The sequence below is a fragment of the Symphalangus syndactylus genome, chromosome 19 (genome assembly GCF_028878055.3).
Source record: "Symphalangus syndactylus isolate Jambi chromosome 19, NHGRI_mSymSyn1-v2.1_pri, whole genome shotgun sequence".
Taxonomy (NCBI): Eukaryota; Metazoa; Chordata; class Mammalia; order Primates; family Hylobatidae; genus Symphalangus; species Symphalangus syndactylus.
Window position 1 is genome coordinate 87,591,029 of NC_072434.2, and position 16,956 is coordinate 87,607,984.

The following is a 16,956-nucleotide window of genomic DNA, read 5'->3' on the forward strand; positions in this document are numbered from 1 at the left end:
CTACAAATTTTGTGAGATTTATACCTATTTTATTTTATTTTATTTTTGAGGCGGAGTCTCGCTCTGTCACCCAGGCTGGAGTGCAATGTTGCAGTCTTAGCTCACTACAACCTCCACCTCCCGGGTTCAAACAATTCTTCTGCCTCAGCCTCCCAAGTAGCTGGGACTACAGGTGTGTGCCACTACACCTGGCTAATTTTTGTATTTTTAATAGAGATGGGGTTTCACTATGTTGGCCAGGCTGGTCTCGAACTCCTGAACTCGTGATCCACCCGCCTCGGCCTCCCAAAGTGCTGGGATTACAGGCATGAGCCACTGTGCCCAGCCACCTATTTTGTTTTTTAGTGTAAATGGTATTATGTATTTAATTTCAAATTCCAATTATTTATTGCTAATATAGAAGAAAACAATTGACTTTGTATATTGACCTTGTATTCTGCAACCTTGGTATAAGTCACTTATTAGTTCCAGCATTTTTTGTTGATTCTTTGGGATTTTCCTCATTGACAAGCATATTATCTGCAAACAAAGACAGTGTTATTTTCTCCTTTGCAATATATTTAGATTTTGTGTTTTTAAAATTTTTCATTTATTTTAATTAATTTTTTTGAGGAAGGGTCTTGCTGGAGTGCACAGGTTGGAGTGCAGTGGCATGATCACGGCTCACTGTAGCCTTGACATCCTGGGCTCAAGTGATCCTCTTACCGCAGCCTTCCTAGTAGCTGGGACCACAGGTGCACACCACCATGCTTGGCTATTTTATTATTATTATTATTATTTGTAGAATTGAGGTCTCACCATGTTGCCCAGGCTGGTCTTGAACTCCTGGGCTCAAACAGTCCTCCTGCCTGGGCTTCCCAAGGTGTTGAGATTACAGGCTTTAGCAAATGTGCCCAGCCAGATTTTATTTTTTTAATTGTCTTATTGCATTAGCTAAGACTTTTGGAATGATGTTGAATGGTTGTGAGAGGGGCCATCTTTGCCTTGTTCCTGATCTTAGTGGGAAACTACTTTCCTACCATAAAGTATATTAGCTGTAGGTTATTTGTAGATGTTCTTTATCAAGTTGAGAATGTTTCCACTATTCCTAGTTACTGAGAGTACGATGCCCCTAGACTTAAAATGGGATTGCGTCCTGATAAACTCGTTGTAAGTTGAAAATGCATTTAATATACTATAGAATATTGGTTGTTTACCTCTGTGATTGCATGGCTAACTGGGACCTACAGCTCACTGCCACTGCTGCTGCCCAGCATCATGAGAGAATATTATACTATATATTGCTAGCTTGGGAAAATAACAAAATTTGAAACTTGAATTATAATTTCTACTGAATGCATGTTGCTTTTGCAGCATAATAAAGTCAAAAAAATCATAAGTCAAACCATCACAAGTCAGGGACCATCTGTGTTTATCATAGATGGCTGCCGCATTTTGTCAAATGCTTTTTCTGCATCTACTGTTAAAATTACGATTTTTCTTCTCAACATTGTTGATGTGATGGATTATATTAACTGATTCTCAAGTGTCGAACCAATGTTGTGTAATTAGAATAAATCTTACTTTATACTGGTGTATAATTCTTTTTACATTGTTGGGTTTGATTTGCCAGTATTCTGTTGAGGATTTTTTCATCTATGTTCATTAGACATCTGTAATTTTCCACTCTTGTAATGTTTTCACTTGGTTCGGGTATTAGGTTAATGCTGGCCTCATAAAATGAGTTAGGAAATACTTCCTCTTGAATTTTATGAAATATATTATAGATAATTGGTATAATTTCTTTCTTAAATATTTGGTACAATTCACTAGTGAACTTATCTGGGCATGGTGCTTTCTGTTTTGAAAGGTTGCTAATTATTGATTTAATTTTCTTGATAAATATAGGTTTATTCAGATTATCTATTCCTCCCTCTGTGAGTTTTCACGGATTGTGTCTCACAAAGAATTGGTGCATTTCATCTAGGTGACTAAATTCATGATCATGGAGTTGTTCATAGTATTTCTTTGTTATCCTGTTTTTTAAACATTTCTTTATTATCCTTTTAATGTTCACAGGATCAGCAGTGATAGCCCGTTTTCACTTCTGATGTTAGTATATGATAGAATCTAATTGGTACTTTCTCTCTTTTTTTCTTAACCTGTATAGAGTCTTATCAATTTTATTCATCTTTTCAAAGACCCAACTTTTGGTTTTGTTGTTTTTCTCTATTGATTTTCTATTTTTAATTTCATTGATTTTCACTGTAATTTTTATTATATGTTCTTTTCTGCTTACTCTGGAATTAATTTGCTGTTGGTTTTCCAACTTCTAAAGTAGAAGCTTAGATTATTTATTTGAGATCTTTCTTCTTTTCTAATTTTTTTACACTCCTTTTGTTGCATCCTTTTAATAAGTATATAGCTTTTTATCAGTTGTATTTTAATTTTTACTTAGTTGAAAATATTTCTAAATGGATCTTGATACTTCTTTGATTCTTGTGTGTCATTTAGAAGAGTGTTGTGTCATCATCAAGTATTTGGGGAGTTTCCCAGCTATCGTTCTGTTATTGATTTCTGGTTTAATTCCATTGTTGTCTGACAGCGTACTTTCCTATTCTTTTAAATTTGTTAAGGTTTGTACATTGTAGTCTGTCTTGGTGAATGTTCTGTGTGAGCCTGAAGAAAACGTGTGTACTGCTGTTCTTGGATGAAGTAGTCTATAAATGTCAGTTAGATCCAGTTGATTGATGCTGTTATTCATTTCAATTGTGTCCTTTGTGATTTTTATAATTTCTGACAGGGGATTGTTGAAATTTCCAGCTGTAGTAGTGGATTCATGTGTTTTGCTTTGCCTCATACATTTTGATACCCTTTTATTAGGCACATATACATTAAGACTTGTAACGTCTTCTTGGTGAATGGACCTCGTTATCATTATGTAACGTACCTCTTTATCTCCGATCATTTTCATTGGTCTGAAGTCTGCTTTGTCTAAAATTCATATTGCTACTTCAACTTTCTGTTGATTAGTGTTAACATGATACGTCTTTCTTCATTCATTTATTTTTAATCTATCTGTGTCTTTGTATTTATAATTGGCTTCTTTTTTTTAATTTCTTTTTTTTTTTTTTTTTTTTTTGGTTAGAGATGGGGTCTCACTATATTGCTCAGGCTGGTCTTGAACTCCTGGGCTCAAGGGATCCTCCCATCTCAGCCTCCCAAGTAACTGGGATTACAGATGTGAGCCACCTTGCCCGGCTATTATAGGCTTCTTGTAGACAACATATAGTTTATTGTTCTTTTTTTAAGCATTCTGACAGTCTCTATCTTTTAGTTGGTATATTCAGACCGTTATATTTAAATAGATTATTGTTATGATTGGATCGATGTATAACACATTTGTTACTATTATCTTCATTGTCTTTATTTTTTGTTTCTTTAAAAAAAATTCACTCTTTTTCTGCCTTCTCTGGCTTTTTTTTTTTTTTTTTTTTTTAGAGATAGAGTCTTGCCCTGTTACCTAGGCAGTGATGTAATCAAAGCTCACTACAGCCTAGAACTCCTGGGCTCAAGCAGCTCAAGCAGTCCTCCTACCTCCTCCCTGCTGAGTAGCTAGGACTACAGACATGCACCACTATGCCTGGCTAATTTTATGTTTTTTTGCAGACATGGGGTCTCACTATGTTGCCCAGGCTGGTGTTGAACTCCTGGCCCCAAGTGATCCTCCCACCTCAGCCTTCCAAAGTGCTCGGCTTATGAGGTGTGAGCCACTGCACCTGTCCCTTCTGTGGCTTTGATTGAGCATTTTATATGATTGCATTTTATTTTTTATTTTTGGAGACAGAGTCTCTCTCAGTCGCCCAGGCTGTAGTGCAGTGACGCCATCTTGGCCCACTGCAACCTCTGCCTCCTGGGTTCAATCAATTCTCGTGCCTCAGCCTCCCTAGTAGCTAGGACTACAGGTGAGCCACCACAACCAGCTAATTTTTGTATGATTGCATTTTTCTCCTGTCTTAACATATCAATTGATCAATTGTACTTCTTCTTTTTCTTTCTTTCTTTACTGGTAGCCAGTTGATTGATGCTGTTGTTATTTGCAGTAAATATTTATAACTAATAAGTTTACTTTCAAGTAAACCTATGCCACTTCTTGAACAGTATAAATTCCTTATAACAGAATTCCCAAGCCCTCTCATCCTTTATAACATCTGTCATTAATTTCAGTTATTCATAAACTAAAATTACTATAAACACTATTGCAATTATGATGTTGAACACAAAGTGTCATCTGTCAAATTAATAAGAAAATATTTTATCTTATATCCACTTATTCCTTCTTTAATACTCTTTTTTTCTTTATGTAGATGGCAGTTTCTTACTTTATCACCTTTTCTCCTTTCTGAAGAACTTTTTTAACATTTCTTGCAAGGCATATATGCTAGCAATAAATTCCATCAATTCTTGTTTGTCTAAGAAAATATTTTTCTTTCTCTTTTGAAGGTTAATCTTGCTGAATCCAGAATTCTAGGTTCGTGGGTTTTTTCTTTTAACACTTTAAATATTAGATTCATTTTATTCTCTTCCTGTTTGCATGGCTTCTGCAAAGTACTCCCAGGTAATTCTTATCCTTGCTTCTTTATAGGTAAGGTTTTTGTTTTTTTGTTTGCTGGATTTTTGTTTTTTAATTATTATTATTTATTTGAGACTGAGTCTCGCGCTATCGCACAGGCTGGAGTGCAGTGGCGAGGTCTTGGCTCACTGCAACCTCTGCCTCCTGGGTTCAAGCAATTCTCATGCCTCAGCCTCCCGAGTAGCTGGGATTACAGGTGCCTGCCACCACACCCGGCTAATTTTTGTGTTTTTAGTAGAGACAGGGTTTCACCGTGTTAGGCTGGTTTCGAACTCCTGACCCTCACATGATCCGCCTGCCTCGGCCTCCCAAATTGCTGGGATTATAGGCATGAGCCACCATGCCCAGCCTGATTTTTGGGTTTTGTTTGTTTGTTTACTTTGGCTTATTTTAAGATTTTTCTCTTTGTCTTTGATTTTATGCAGTATGAATGTGATATTCCTCAGTGTATTTTTGGGGGGTATTTATCCTGCTTGGTGTTCGGCGAGCTTCCTAGATCTGTGGTTTGGTGCCTGTCATTAATTCAGGAAATTTTTCAGTCATTATTGACTGTAGTGTTTCTTCTTTTCCTTTCTTTCCTTTTTTGTGTTCCTGTTTATTTACATATATATACATATATATATTTATGACACTATTTGTAATTGTACTGCAGTTCTTGTATAATTTTTCTGTCTTCAGTTTTTTTCCTTATTGCACTTCTTTTTTGGAAATTCTTATTGACACTTCCTAAAGTTTACTAATGCATTCCTCACCTATATCCAATCTACCGATGAGCCTTTCAAAGGCATTCTTCACGTCTGTTAATAGTTTTTTATTTTGAGCATTTTCTTTTCATTTTTTTCATAGAGTTTCCATCTCTCTGCTTATACGACCCCACTGTTCTTGCATATAGTCTATTTTTTCTATTAGAGACCTTAGCATAGTAATCATAATTATTTTATTTATTTATTTATTTTGAGATGGAGTCTCACTCTGACGCCCATGCTCAAGTGCAGCGGCGTGATCTTGGCTCACTGCAACCTCTGCCTCCTGGGTTCAAGCAATTCTCCTGCCTCAGCCTCCCGAGTAGCTGGGATAACAGGCATGCACCACTACCCCCGGCTAATTTTTTTTGCATTTTTAGTAGAGATGGGGTTTCATTATGTTTGTCAGGCTGGTCTCGAACTCCTGACCTCAGGTGATCCTCCCACCTTGGCCTCCCAAAGTGCTGGGATTACAGGTGTGAGCCACCGTGCCTGGCCTTAATCATAATTATTTTAAATTCCTGGTCTGATAATTTTAACATCTCTGCCTTATCTGAGACTGTTTTTGATGCTCGTTAAATCTTTTCAAACTGTATTTCAGTCTTTTAGCATGTCTTGTAATTGTTTGATGATGCTGGACATGACATATTTGGTAAAAGGAACTGAGATAAGTAGGCCTTTAGTGTGAGCTTTTATGTTTATCTGGCTAGAAGCTAGGCTGTGTTTGCTGTCACTGTACATGTCAGAGGCTAAAATTTCCTTCAGTGTCCTGGTCTTGTCTCTTCTGTTGTCAATGGATTACCCTAGTGAGTTCTTCCTAAATATAGTCTGAGATATGCAGTTCTTTCCTTTGAATTTCTCTGTTAGTATACAGGAGCCCTAGTGATGTGGTCGTTACATGTGGGAGCAGAGGGAAGCGTTCAATAGTCCTATGACTAGATCTGAGTCTTTTAGTAAAGCCTTTGTCTTGGGCTGTGACATTCACAAGTGCTTCTCAGTCTCCCCTGCCCTTTAAGTTAGAGGAGATACCTAGAGGAAGCCGGAGGCCCCTTTTCCCACACGGAATGCAAGAGGGGGCTGGAGTTGGATTTCTCTTTTTTTAGGCCGGTTAGGTGGCAGCAGTCCTCCAGTCAGTTAGGCTCTGGTAAAGTTTCCCTTGAGGCAGGCCTGTTACAAGGAACACAACGTGCCGAGCATATTTCAAACTGGCTGCTTTTCTTCTTCCTTTAGGTTGCATAAGGGGATTTTTCTCTAGTTTTTACTATGAAAACCTGGTAGTGTCCTGGAGATAAAATTGGGGAAGTGGGGCAGTCCTATGACTGGGTCTTCCTGGAATTTTTTTTTTTTTTTTTTGAGATGGAGTCTTGCTCTGTTGCCCAGGCTGGAGTACAGTGGCACGATCTTGGCTCGCAGAAACCTCGGCCTCCCAGGTTCAAGCCATTCTTCTACCTCAGCCTCCCGAGTAGCTGGGACTACAGGCATGTGCCATCACACCCAGCTAATTTTTGTATTTTTAGTAGAGACTGGGTTGCACCATATTGGCCAGGCTGGTCTCGAACCCCTGACCTCATGATCTGCCCACCTCGGCCTCCCAAAGTGCTGGGATTACAGGCGTGAGCCACCGCGCCCGGCCTGGAATTTTTAACTCTCAAACTTGTTGACACTGAGCTTCCAGCAACTCATCAATTATGGTTTAGATTTTCTACCTCCTACAGAGGTTTCTGATTTCCTCCTGTAAATTCTGTCTCAGCATCCACCGATTCTTCAATTTTGGGGCAGTAGTTTTCCCTATGACTTCGCTTCTCCAATGAATCTAAGAAGAGTTGTTGATTTTCAGTTTGTTCAACATTTTTCCTGTTGGGAAGATGGGAGTGAGGTGTTCCAAGCTCATTACATTCCAGACTGAAAATTGAAAGTCCACAATATTTTTTTAATTACAGCTTTTTATTACAGCTTTGGGTTTTAAAAAAATAATAATTGAGAGGAATTTTCACATGTTGTACAATAGCTTTTGATTACACTAGTAGTGAATATTAGGTTAAGTATTATATGATTGATATGTTGATATTATTGAAATGTTTTTCCAGAGACCGAGGTGCCACTCAATAGCTATTCTAATTATTGTTGACCTGTAATTTCTTATGTGACATCCTGTAATTTTAATTGTTATTGATTTGTAATTCTTTATATTACACCCTGTGAGGCCAAGGAAATACTCTTTCAGAATTCTCCCTGAAATGTTTTACTACAATTCTCTCCTATTTGGCTACCATTTCATAGATAATCATCACGCCCGTCTATGCCTTTCTATCTCAGAGCCTCACTCTATTTAATCTTCCGTCAGTTTTTAACAAGTTGATGGTATTTGATCGTGAGTAATAATATATCTTATCTCATTTTTCAGAATCTACTCCATTCTTTAAAATCTCCTGGATAACCCTTTCAATTAAGGCTTTTCTTTGAGCCTCGATTCCTTGGAGAAAAGGATATTGTCAGAAACGACACACTTTTGCGATATGCCACCAGCAGGCCCATTACTATATACCCCAGCCTTCCCTTTGCTATCTAGCTAATGTTTAGGTTGCCTTGTTTGTCTGAATATAATTATATTTCAGGAAAAGGAGAACGTAGGTCTTCCACACTTTATATCATGCTGGGTCCTCTAATAATCAGCAAATAAAAACACTGCTTAATAATGCTTAATGTGTTTGGTTTTGTTTATTGTAGGAAGAACTCTCTGGAATGAAAAATAAAATACAAGTAGTTGTGCTTGAAAACGAAAGGCTCCAGCAAAAGCTGAAATCTCAAAGACAAGAAGAGACACTGAGGGAACAAACACTTCTGGATGCATCCGTGAGCATTGTTTTAAATCATAAATTTTATTTTAGTGTGAATATTCCCTTCTGCCCTCTCTCCTCGCCTTCTTAGCTGCTTAGATTTTCTCCTTGAAGTGTGGCCAAAGTACTATGTTGGTATTTGTTTGAGACTTCAAATATCAAACTTCACTGTGGTGGAATGAATCCTCAGATGAAATTATCTCATGATATTTGCTACAGTTTCCTCTCTGAGCATACCATTTCTGCCTTACCATATGGAAAGAGCAGGTCTGAAAGCAGGAAGTGTGTTATACAGGAAGGACTTTGCTAAGTCTAGAAACTGTTCAGAACCTTAGATTTCTGTTGGATTTCTCTAAATTTTCCTTGAGGTCTAAAATCTAATAAGTCTAATTAGCAGCAGGATGTAGCAGAAAAAACGTTGACCTTAGGGTCCAAGGATCAAAATGTTATTCTTCCCATTGTCCCTAAGAAGGCTGGTGTTTAGCAAGTAATTTTAGAAGGCTTTACATAGCTTAATCCCATATGTCCTTTATTTCTTTATTGGTAATTTGAGAAGATTAACCTATACCAGGAGTTTTCAATGCAAATTCCTGGACTCCATCCCCTGTGAGTCTGGTTCACGTGGTCTGGTTGGCTCCTAGGAATCTAAACTTTTATCAAGTTGCCTAAGTGATTCTAATGTCAGTGGCCCAGAGTTTGAAGAACGTTGGGTCAGATTATCGCTATAATTCTGAGACAGAGAATTATTGTGGTGACATTTAAATAGTGCTTAAACTTAATATTTTCTTATGACTTATCAGGGTAGTTTTGTCTTAAACTTTTTTTTTTTTTTTTCCGAGACAGAGTCTCCCTCTGTCGCCCAGGCTGGAGTGCAGTGGCGCAATCTCGGCTCACTGCAAGCTCCACCTCCCGGGTTCACGCCATTCTCCTGCCTCAGCCTCTCCGAGTAGCTGGGACTACAGGCGCCTGCCACCACGCCCGGCTAATTTTTTTTTTGTATTTTTAGTAGAGATGGGGTTTCACCGTGGTCTCGATCTCCTGACCTCGTGATCCGCCCGCCTCGGCCTCCCAAAGTGCTGGGATTACAAGCGTGAGCCACCGCGCCCGGCCCGTCTTAAACTTTTTTTAACTGTTTTGCTATAAGATATAGTCACAGCTTGTTCTGCTTTTTGAGACAAATTCAACCTTCCATGCAGAAGTTTTCATACTTGCCTATTCCAGCTTCACTTTGCAGTTTACTTCGGTGGTTTTGACTTTGTCGTCATTAGTAAATCAGCTGTTAAGAAAACATGAAAGTCTTGATGTTTCATTGGGAAATCCTCTAATTTTCATTTTTGAAGTTTTTTTTTTTTTAACTTGAATTGACGGTTTATAATCCTGGAGTTGTATATGTTAGGGTTTGCTATTGAGAAGTATAGGAGTGTATTAACTCTGATAAATGAAGTGGGCTAATTAGTATTTCAGTTTAATTTTCTGCAATTGCATTTAAGTTTGTGATCAGTTCTTTTCTCATCACTATATAACTTTTTCCTGAAGATTTGTATAATTATTAGTGGTAAAAATTCCATCTTAGTTGCTTATGATTTTAATGTCAATTTGAGGAAGATATCACCACATATAAAATACTTAGAAGTGGCTTATTTTAAAAATATTCATTTGCTTTTCTTCCAAATAGGTGGTCACTTAGCAAGCAGTGATTCAATTATTCATAGTCCTCAGTATTTATATAATGCCAAAGAAGTGGAAGAAGGGGAAGTGAAGTGAGAAAGGAAATTAGGCAGACGAGTGAATCAGAGGGCAAGAGAAATGAGTAATGCAAAAGGGGAAGGAAATGATGGTAAGAGCACACATGCCTTGCAGCATGAGCAAAGAAAATGTGCTAAACAAAACTACAGTCAGAATCATAGAAAGGATAAGGTTTTAGAGAGGTTTTGTTGTTTTTTTAAACATTCACGTGAGCTAAATGTAATACAGATATTGAAATGATTACTGCAGATATGCCAGATGACCTTGATATCTATTTTAATGTTAGTCTTCTGTTATTTATTGTTGTTGAATTGTTACCCCCAGGTTTTACCTGTGTAAGTGAACTGAAATATTTCAAGGCCAGATACAGTGTCTTATGCATGTAATTTCAGCAGTTTGGAAGGATGATCATGTGAGAGGATGGATCACTTGAGCCCAAGAGTTCCAGACCAGCCTGGGCAACATAGTGAGACCCCATTTCTCTAAAAATAAAAAAAAAATTAGCCGAGCATGCTCATGTACACCTGTGGTCCCAACTACTTTGGAGACTGAGGTCAGAGGATCCCAGGAGGTCAAGGCTGCAGTGAGCCCTGATCACGCCACTGCACTCCAGCCTGGGCAACAGAGTGAGACCTTGCCTCAATAAAAACAAGACAAAAAGCCAGACTTTTCAGCAATACATGCATGGTGCTGTGTTACAAGTTGTGACATGAATAAAAGTGTTTAGGATATCTTAAATTTAAAAAATCAAGAAATATCTTCTTTTGGGGGGAAGAGGTTTTTGTAATGAGTCAATTAAAATGTTGGTGCTAAATCTTCCCTTGCTATATTGAAATTTGCTGATTTCAATATAGATTTTCAGTGTTTCATAATGCCTTTTAAAAAAGATAATTGAGGTGGCCGGGCGCAGTGGCTCACGCCTGTAATCCCAACACTGGGAGACCAAGGCGGGTGGATCACGAGGTCAGGAGATCGAGACCATCCTGGCTAACACAGTGAAACCCAACTCTACTAAAAATACAAAAAATTAGCCGGGCGTGGTGGCAGGCACCTGTAGTCCCAGCTACTTGGGAGGCTGAGGCAGGAGAATGGTGTGAACCTGGGAGGCAGAGCTTGCAGTGAGCTGAGATCGTGCCACTGCACTCCAGCCTGGGCGACAGAGCGAGACTCCGTCTCAAAAAAAAAAAAAAAAAAAAGATAATTGAAACATTTATATGGTGTGTTAGGTTCTCTCAAAGGACAGAACTAATAGGATACATATATATATATATGGGGGTTTATTAAGTGGTATTAACTGACACAATCACAAGGTCCCATAACAGGCTATCTGCAAGCTGAGGAGCAAGGAAGCCAGTCTGAGTCCCAAAGCCCAAAGCTGAAGAACCCGGAGTCTGATGTACAAGAATAGGAAGCATCTATCACAGGAGAAAGATGTAGGCTGGGAGGCTAAGCCAGTCTAACCTTTTCGTGTTTTTCTGTCTGCTTTATATTTGCTGGCAGCTGATTAGATGGTGCTCACCTAGATTAAGGGTGGGTCTGCCTTCCCCAGCCCACTGACTCAAATGTTCATCTCTTTTGGCAACATCCTCACAGACACACCCAGGATCAATCCTTTGCATCCTTCAATCCAGTTAAGTTGACACTCAGTATTAACCATTTCATATAGTAATAACTAACATTTATTGATGACTACATGGTTATAATGTGCCAGGCACTGTGTCAAACACTTTATTTACGTTATATTACTTCAGATTTGCAATAGCCACACAAGGCAGGTGTTATCTCTGTTTTCAGAGGAGTAAATTAAGGTACACAGCTGTTAAGTAACCTAAGTAATTGGCCTAATGTCACAGAGCTAGAAAATGGCAAAGCAAGGATTCAAACCCAGGACTATCTAATTATCTAAATACAGCCAGTAGAACCTTAAATTATACCGCCTTTCTGCATAAGTTAGGAGGAGCTTGTCGACATTGAACCAAACCATCTTTGTTTGCAGAGGATAGAAGTTTTCCCTGGCAGAAAAGAGAAGAACCTCCTTTTTATTGTCTCCTGCTTGTAGCCCTGGACTTGGATGGTAGCTTTCAAGACTTTCAACTTTTGGTCTAGTTTATGACCTAGAAGTGAAAGAAGCAAGCCATTCAAAGCATATTCCATTCCTGTCCTGATTTTTCATCACTTTTCCTTCTCATGAAATATTTCCTCATGGAAAGCTTTTTTCTAGAGTTCATAAAATCAAAATAATATGAAAACATGTTATTTATTCGACATTTTGTCATGTGTCCTCCTTTAAAGATCTAGGAGATTTTTTTTTAAGGAGAAAATTTCTCGGCCAATATTTTTCATGTCTGTTTTCATCCCCTCTCTTACCACCGCATCCCACCCCCATGCAATTAAGAAATCAAAGGTTTTGAATGATCTTCAAGGATTTAACATACTTAGATTTTTTAAAAAATCTTGGTTAAGTAGCATTCAAGTTTTTAAAAACTATCTGTGAAAGAACAAAATGTCCATTAGACTAGCACTTCTTTCCAAAGAATGATAATATTTTATATCATAAGTCAGCAATCTGTGGTCTACATGCTTCCTCCAATTTCTCCATGGAAAATTAGTACCACCCTCCTTCACTGATCTCAAAAACAACTTTAAATGCAATCATATCTTAGGGGATTTGACTCTACCTAGAGAATCAAGTGCAGACTCATTCCCTGGTGTGGTATACTCTCAAGTCTCTTACTTGATTCTTTAGCTTCATCTTCTGACATTCATCACCTTATATTTTGACCTCTAGTAATGCTGAATTGTCTAAGACACCCCTGCAGGCACCATGCTATTCCATACCTCTGTGACATTTGTCATGAGGTTCTCTCTTCTTAGAATGCCCTTTCCATCTACCTTACCCTTACTCATCCTTCAAGATATCACACCAGTGTCAATTTTTTTCTAGAAAACCTTCCTTGATTTCTGGGTGCCCTTAGTATCCCTCCTGTGTTTTGGCAGAGGCCCCTGTGCACACCTTTGGCCTAGCACTCACATTATTAAATTGAAATTACCTGCCTAGGTGTGTATCTCCCTTATTAGACTGTAAACTTCTTGGAGCTAAGATTGATCTTACTCATTTTTATCCTCCAAGCTCTTAGCACAGTGTCTGAACACCATAGGTGTTACACAAATGTTTGCACTAAACTGAACTTCCAAAAGAATATGAAATAGAATCTCAGAGTACTACTTTAGGTGAATGTAGTTTACCACATTCTAGCATGATATGACACTGCAGTACAGTTCAGTGTTTGGGGACCTGTCCTGTCTTGTGACTACTACCATATCCTTTGGCACTTAGCAAGTGTTCAATGATTATTTGTTGAATTAAATTAATATACGTATTTTAATCCTTCTTGTACACATAAATTCCTCAGATCGTTGGGCTGCTTACTACATTGAATGTTGAGAGGGTGACAAAGGTTGCAACTAACAATGGGTACACTAAATTCAACTCAGGCATGTTTGGTTTGTTTGATAAATTTTGAGCCAGTATTTAATAATGTTTCATATGAAGGACCAGATATCTGGTAATATGATTTTTCGCTCCCACATGGCAGTGATTGACTGGAATTGAATAGTGGCTTCTTCCTTTGGATGGTACACATTTCTGTGGTTTGTCACAGTGCCTACTCTTCTTCCTTTTTGAATCCCTGGCATGCAGGCTGCATGTCAACTCTGTTTATCATCGCACATGCACTGTTTCTTTTTACTAAATATAAATATTTTTCTGGAAAGGCAGAAGATCATAGTAATAAAGGACTTTAAAGGAAAGAACTGTCCCTTTTTCTCATAACGCTTCTGACACCAAATGTTTGGGATTGTTGTCTCCTACACCTGGCCATTCTCTGTTTCTCTGTAGATACCAACTAGGTGTCCAGTGATTCAATTCAATTCTGACACTCACTACACAGTTAGTATCAGATCCACAGGTTAAGGGCTGTGTCCCACATGACTGCCTGCTACTTTAGATACCAACTGCAAATAGTAGATCTCTTGGTTATCTACAATTCTGATTTGTCTGTAAATTGGGGGTTCCTGCAGTCCCTTCCTCATGTGTGATAATTTGCTATAATGGCTCACAAAATTCAGGGAAACACTTTGCTTGCTATTACTGGTTTATTATTATATAAAGGATATAAATGAACAGCCAATCGAAAATGCACATAGGGCAAGGTCCAGGCTGGTCCCAAGTAGAAGAGCTTCTGTCTGTGGAGTTTGGGTACACCACCCTCTTGGCATGTGGATGCATTCACCAACCCAGAAATTCTCTGAACTTCATTATATAGGATTTTTATGGAGGTTTTATTACATAGGCATGATTTGTTAAATCGTCAGCTGTTGGTGGGGGACTGGGGCTGTAAGTTCTAGTCTTCTAATCATGGACTGCAGCCACCAGTCATCTTATTAGCATACGAAAGGATACTCTTATCACCATGGAGATCCTAAGGGTCTTAGAAGCACTTGTGTCAGAAACTGAGGACTAAGACCAAATATTTTAATGAAGGATGCCCCTATCACCCATGTCACTCAGGAAATTACAGGGTTTTAGGAGTTCTGTGTCAGGAACCAGGGACAGAGACCACATATATATTTGAATCCAGATTGACAGGTTTCAGATTCTAGTGCTGCCACTTATTAGCCATTTCCTACCTCTGCGACCCTCAGCTACTCTGTGTGACTCAGTTTCCTCCTGTATAAAATGGAGGCAACAATGTTACCTATCTATCCCATAGAATTGTAATGATTAAATGAGTTAATATATATGACATACATAAAACAGGGTCTGGAACATAGAAAGCAGCATTTTGATATAAATTATTATTAGCCATGCCTTTATGAAACGTGGAAAATGAAAGACAAACTAAGAGAGAGGTGTGTGCTTCCAGAGTATATGTCTTCAGAGGAGTAAAGAATAATTCCATTCGTTGAATGCACTGAAATCTAGCCCTCTTTGCTCATATTTAGATTACTGCCTGTACCCGAAGGAATTTTACTTTGCAACACTCGTAGAATATGACCCTAATATCCTAAAAATGTGAAATGATTCTTGACCTGTAGTGTAGAAGCATATGCTTTTTCTTTTCATCATAGGTAAGAATCGGTATTCTATTTTGTAAAGTATGCAATGTTTATTTAAAGTTGAATTCAATTGCATTACTGGCACATTTTATTTTAGGGAAACATGCAGAATTCTTGGATTACAACAGGTGAAGATTCTGGGGTGGGCGAAACTTCCAAAAGACCATTTTCCCATGACAATGCAGATATTGGCAAAGCTGCATCTGCTGGTGAGCAGCTAGAACTGGTGAGTATTTGGGTGCTTTTCTCTTATACATCTTTTTCTCTTTTGTACTTTTTTTTAATTCTGGTAAAATATATATAACAAAATTTACCATTATAACCATTTTTAAGTGTACAGTTTATCTGCATTAAGTACATCCATAATGTCACTCAATCGTAAACATTATCCATTTTCAGAACTTTTTGATCATCTCAAACGAAAACTCTGTACGTATTAGACAATATCTCCATTCCCCTCCCTGCCAACCCCTGATAACCTCTCTTCAACTTTCTGTCTTTATAAATTTGCCTATTTCAGATACCTGACATAAGTGGAATTAAACAAAACTTGTCCCTTTGTGTCTGGCTTATTTCCCTTAGCATAATATTTTCAAGGTTCATTTTGTTGTAGCATGTGTCAAAATTTCAAGACTGAATACTATTCCATTGTATGTATGTTACCAAACTTTATCCATTCATCTGTTGACTGATATTGGGGTTGTTTCTATCTTTTGACTGTTACGAATAATTCTGCTGTGAACATTGGCATACGAGTATCTGTTTGAGTCCCTGTTTCAATTATTTTGAGTATATGCCCAGAAATAGACTTATTGAATCATATGGTAATTCTTCATTCTTTTTTCAGACTTGATGATTTTAATTGTCGTTTCTTAAAGTTCACCGATTCTTTTTTCTACCTGCTCAAATCTACTCTTGAATACATTTAATAAATTTTTAATTTCAGTTATTATACTTGTTAGCTCCAGAATTTCTGTTTGGTTCCTTTTTATAATGTGTTTTCCCGATTTTCTTTAGTTCTTTGTCCATGTTTGTGTCTTGGCTCTTTGAGCGTATTTAACACAGTCATTTTAAAGTCTTTCCGCAGTGAGTCTGATATCTGTGGTTCCTCAAGCATAGTTTCTGTCAGCTTATCCCGTTCTTCTGAGTGAGCATGTTTTCCTGCTTCCTTGTATTCTTTGTTATTGTGTTGTTGAAAATTGAGCATTTCACTATCATAACGTGATAACTCTGGAAATCTTTCACTCCTTCTTTTCCTGGATGTGCCATCTCATTTTACTGTTGAAGGCTGTGATCGTCCTTTTGCTTTGAGACTTTTCTAAACTATTTTTGTGAAGACTATTCCATGTCATGTGTGGTTATTGAAGTCTTTGTTTTATTAGCTCATGTTCAGCTAATGTTTGACAGAGATTTCCTTGAATTCCAGGAGCTGAAAACAAACACCTCCCACTTCCCCCGAGAGGTGGGGTTGGGGTGGGGGGAGAGAGAGAGAAAGAGAAAGAGAGGGAGAGAGAACAACTCACCTCTCCCAGTCTTTCCAGATTGGCTCTGTGCTGGGACATTCTTTTCCCATTTAACCAGGCTTGCTCTGAGCCTAGGGATCAGCCATAGGTGAAAGCTTACAGTCTTCTCAGGATGTTTCTGAGTGTGTGTCTTTCCTAGGCATCCTGTGACTTTCTAAATTCCACCCCCACACAGCTGCTTTTGAACGTCCTAATTTCCTAAAACGTCAAAAATAATTCTATTTTAAGACCAAATACTTTTCAATCCTTTGATGTATGTAACAGACCTTTATTCTTCTCTTGCTAACCTGAAGTCTTCTTTGCATTAAATTTGACATGTCAGAGTTGATCAACAATGATGAAAGACTGAGATTAACAGTGTAAATGGAATGTTCCAG

At 38.1% G+C, this 16,956-nt stretch overlaps 1 protein-coding gene across 19 annotated transcripts in view; it reads left to right on the forward strand.

The window, feature by feature from the left end:
* SDCCAG8 (SHH signaling and ciliogenesis regulator SDCCAG8) overlaps window positions 1-16,956 on the forward strand; it is a 257,776-nt gene that overhangs the window by 27,215 nt on the left and 213,605 nt on the right. For 12 of the 19 annotated variants that reach the window (XM_055235059.2, XM_063613489.1, XM_063613496.1 and 9 more), the window contains exons 5-6: window positions 8,083-8,208; window positions 15,154-15,282. In XM_055235059.2, coding sequence (XP_055091034.2) covers window positions 8,083-8,208; window positions 15,154-15,282 — 255 coding nt within the window. Of the gene's footprint in view, window positions 1-8,082; window positions 8,209-15,153; window positions 15,283-15,455; window positions 15,552-16,956 lie in introns of all 19 variants that reach the window. The other 7 variants (XM_063613491.1, XM_063613493.1, XM_063613492.1 and 4 more) reach the window with 2 other exon arrangements.